This window comes from Sinocyclocheilus rhinocerous, unplaced genomic scaffold (genome assembly GCF_001515625.1).
Source record: "Sinocyclocheilus rhinocerous isolate Xijiao unplaced genomic scaffold, SAMN03320098_v1.1 scaffold1841, whole genome shotgun sequence".
In the NCBI taxonomy this organism is placed as follows: domain Eukaryota; kingdom Metazoa; phylum Chordata; class Actinopteri; order Cypriniformes; family Cyprinidae; genus Sinocyclocheilus; species Sinocyclocheilus rhinocerous.
Window position 1 is genome coordinate 442,049 of NW_015666172.1, and position 3,460 is coordinate 445,508.

At 38.6% G+C, this 3,460-nt stretch overlaps 1 protein-coding gene across 3 annotated transcripts in view; it reads right to left on the bottom strand.

Moving 5' to 3' along the window:
• The window catches only part of LOC107731920 (macrosialin-like), an 8,760-nt gene extending 6,208 nt beyond the window's left edge, over positions 1–2,552 (bottom strand). Inside the window, exons 1-4 of one of the 3 annotated variants that reach the window (XM_016543128.1) lie at positions 2,325–2,552; positions 956–999; positions 581–895; positions 311–430 (exon numbers count right to left, since the gene is read on the bottom strand). In XM_016543128.1, coding sequence (XP_016398614.1) covers positions 311–430; positions 581–895; positions 956–999; positions 2,325–2,370 — 525 coding nt within the window. In that variant the 5' untranslated portion in view covers positions 2,371–2,552. Of the gene's footprint in view, positions 1–310; positions 431–580; positions 1,000–2,324 lie in introns of all 3 variants that reach the window. The other 2 variants (XM_016543131.1, XM_016543127.1) reach the window with 2 other exon arrangements.
• Positions 2,553–3,460: the final 908 nt, after the last annotated feature.

Sequence of the window (3,460 nt, forward strand, 5' to 3'; positions counted from 1 at the left end):
AAATAAACAACCCAATTTGCTGGGTAAATTTAACCCAAGATGGGTTCTGTCCTATATTTACCCAGCCCTTGGGTTAATAACAACTCAAATTGGGTTGTTTTTAACCCAGTGTTTTTTAGAGTGTAGATAGAAAAAAATAGGGTTGTGTGAATTTAAAAATAAAAAAATAGGGTTGCTCTTAAAAAAAGTTTGAAAACCACTGTTCTAGATTTAAAAGGTTGATATGGTTTATGAAATCTTTTCTTGCCACTTGCCACATTTTAAAAAACATTTTGAAGAATTCATTGTGAAAATCTGTAAACAGACTTACTTTTTGAAATTGTAAGGAAATTTCGCCTTCATTGAATGTGATCATGAGAGAAGCTACTTCTTCCGAGCAATCTCCACTGACATTAGTTTTGCTTGGCTGAACAATGAATATGCCATTTACCTAGAGAGACAGAAATGTTTCAGAATAGATACTATTTATATGGAATATGGAAAAATGACAAGGTAGACAGTGTGAAAGATATAAGTGATTTAGATATAAGCAGAATCACATTTGGATGTAGATCTCTCACTCCAACAGAAAACATCTTACCTCGCTGGTGTTCACATGAATCCCGATTGCCGCGACAACCATAATACACAGTGTGCCTTTAGCATCACTGAAATTATAGTTCCCTGTTGTCATGTTGGTGGATGGTGTTGGCACTGGTATTGATGTAGTAGTAGTGGAAGGTGCAGTAGTTGTTGAGTTTGGGTTGTGAGTTGTTGTGTTGGGGCTGTGGGTCGTTGTTGTGTTGGGGCTGTGGGTCGTCGTTGTGTTGGGGCTGTGGGTCGTCGTTGTGTTCGGGCTGTGGGTCGTTGTTGTGTTCGGGCTGTGGGTCGTTGTTGTGTTGGGGCTGTGGGTCGTCGTTGTGTTCGGGCTGTGGGTCGTTGTTGTGTTCGGGCTAGGGGTTGTTGTTGTATTCGGGATGAGGGCCATATAAGCTGAACTATGCTCACCTGAGGTGAGAGCTGAGGAGAAAGATGCAGACAGAGAATGTGAGAATTTCTCTCCAAATGGGAGCTAAATCCAGTAGACCCTCACTGCAGAACAAAGATCCAGGGGGTGGGGTTGGATCCACATCTAGGGGGTGGAGATGGGTGGGTTTAGGGATCAGGGGGTGGAGACGGGTAGGTTTAGGTATATGTAAGGTGGGAGGAGTTGGATCTGGATCCAACCTCGCCCCCTGGATCTTGTGTTCTGCAGTGAGGACGCTAAATCTGACAAAACCTTCAGTGACATCAAAAAAAATAAATAAAAAATAATCACCTTTATAAAAGTCATTTACTAGGTAAACGTTTTTGTGAAGAAAAAAAAGAAAAATAGATACTATGCACAGAGCGTCCATCTGTTCTGCACATGGAGTGCTATTCACACACATTCACTTCACTTCCTCCCTAGCGCGCGCTGTCACAAGTGCACTCACGTCAAAAATTTCCCAACAGGAAATGTGACAATTCACTTCAGCCGATTTCACGTGATGTCTGATCGTTAGATTAGCCGCATAAAAGAAATGTAAGTGCTGACAAAGTGACTGACATTCTCTTTGGTTTAGGGAACGTTTCGGCGGTTCGTTTACCAGTTCACCAGACAAAAAACTTGTGTAGCTACACCTGTGAACTGCAGTTGTCCATTTTAAATATTAAGAGGAGTAAGAGAAAATATACAATAAAAAAGAAGTGATATACAATAGTACTGAAAGATTACATAATTGCACTGAACTGTGAGGAACCTGAAAGATTAATTATGTGTGGAAGGCTACTCTGTCCAAAAAGGTGCAATAAAACTGACTGATTTCAGCAATAAGGAAGTGGTTGTGTTCCTGTGTATAACTATATCGTTACTTCTAATTAATATTTAAAATTTGACCTTAGGTTTTGTTTTACTAGCGTTGCTTCACCAGATTTTTTTATGGCCTTGTATTCAAGTCGAGCATAGAATCGAAACTGTAGTTCCCGGAAAGTATGCCAAATAATAAATCCCCTGTCTTTTTTATAAGTCGTTCTCAAGAGTAAAACCTGACGTCAAATTTTAAATAGGAATTAGATAATAGGCTGCAGATATATGCTGAAACACAACCACTTCCTTATTGCTGAAATCAGTCAGTTTTATATTGGTTTGCACCTTTTTTTTTTCTTTTAGTAATCTTTTAAATTCCTTACAGATCAATGCAATTCAGTAATCTTTCAGTTGGTAGCCTATGTCAAAGTATAACTACCACAGTATTTAATTAATGGTGAACACACGGTAATTGCGTATTTCAATGCGAGTAATGTAGTAAAATAATGTACTTTACCTGTTGCAGCAATGAAAAGCGCGATCAATAATAATCCGTGTTTCATTGTGGCACTTATTCTTTTGTACCTGACTCAAAAACTCGCTGGATTGTTAGCTGTTGAGCGGCGCAAGTATGTGGTGTTGAAAGCCTGTCGCACACTGCACTTATTCGCCTGAAACGAAACCACTGATGAAGTGAAGGAAGTTCAGCCTTTCCCCACTCGCTTTGAGCGTTTGTCCAATCACAACTCTAGTGAGGCTTTCAGCGTCCCAGAAATTCAATGACCGAGTTAGTTTTGAAAACGAACATTAACAGATGATAGGATTTTGTCACGGTTATGTCTGTATTTCTTGTAGGAACATTTAGAAGAACTGCTTTTACGAGACATTTTTATCGTGGCAATCATCTTTGAATCAGATATGCATTGTTACAGCCACATCAGCCAGTGCAACCTTGACAAAAAATGGGTCATGCGCTGATTTCACACCCCCTCTTAGTCATACTTTCCTATAAATGAAGACAGAAAGCCCTAAAATAAATAAATACAAAAGAAAACAACAACAAAAAATGGCATCAGTTAACTTTGATTTGCCTTGACGCAAATACAGTTGTTTAAATCTCCTTCAACCAAATATAAGCAGGAAGTTGTTATTTTGCTTATCTATCATGTGGCAAATGCAGGAAGTGAAAATTTGACTCATGCTCACAGTGCATGACAGTAAGGAGAGTCTGTTTAAGCATGTCTCAATACACACCAAACTGTCAAAATAGTCACTCACACATGCAATTAGATCTTTTTCTCTTAATATACATATATCTGAATTCTAGGAAAATACACTGAAATCATGTAACATGATAACACAGGCATGCTAAGATTTGTTTCATCATAACCTGGATCTCATGATAACTAGGGCAAGGCGCGGAAGTTCTGGTAAATTCATAGTATGTGGAAAACAAGCACTGGAAATGCTCATTATAGACATGAAGATAGAAGTCATACATTCGCATTCCCAGTGTACAACTAAAATTTCCTCTTGAATCCTTAAGATCAAGACAAAGTGAATGTAAGAGATCATAAAGCCCTTTATTTCCATTCAGACTGAATTCATTCTTGTTAACCTATATTATACAGTACACATCCAGTGCTCTTCCTA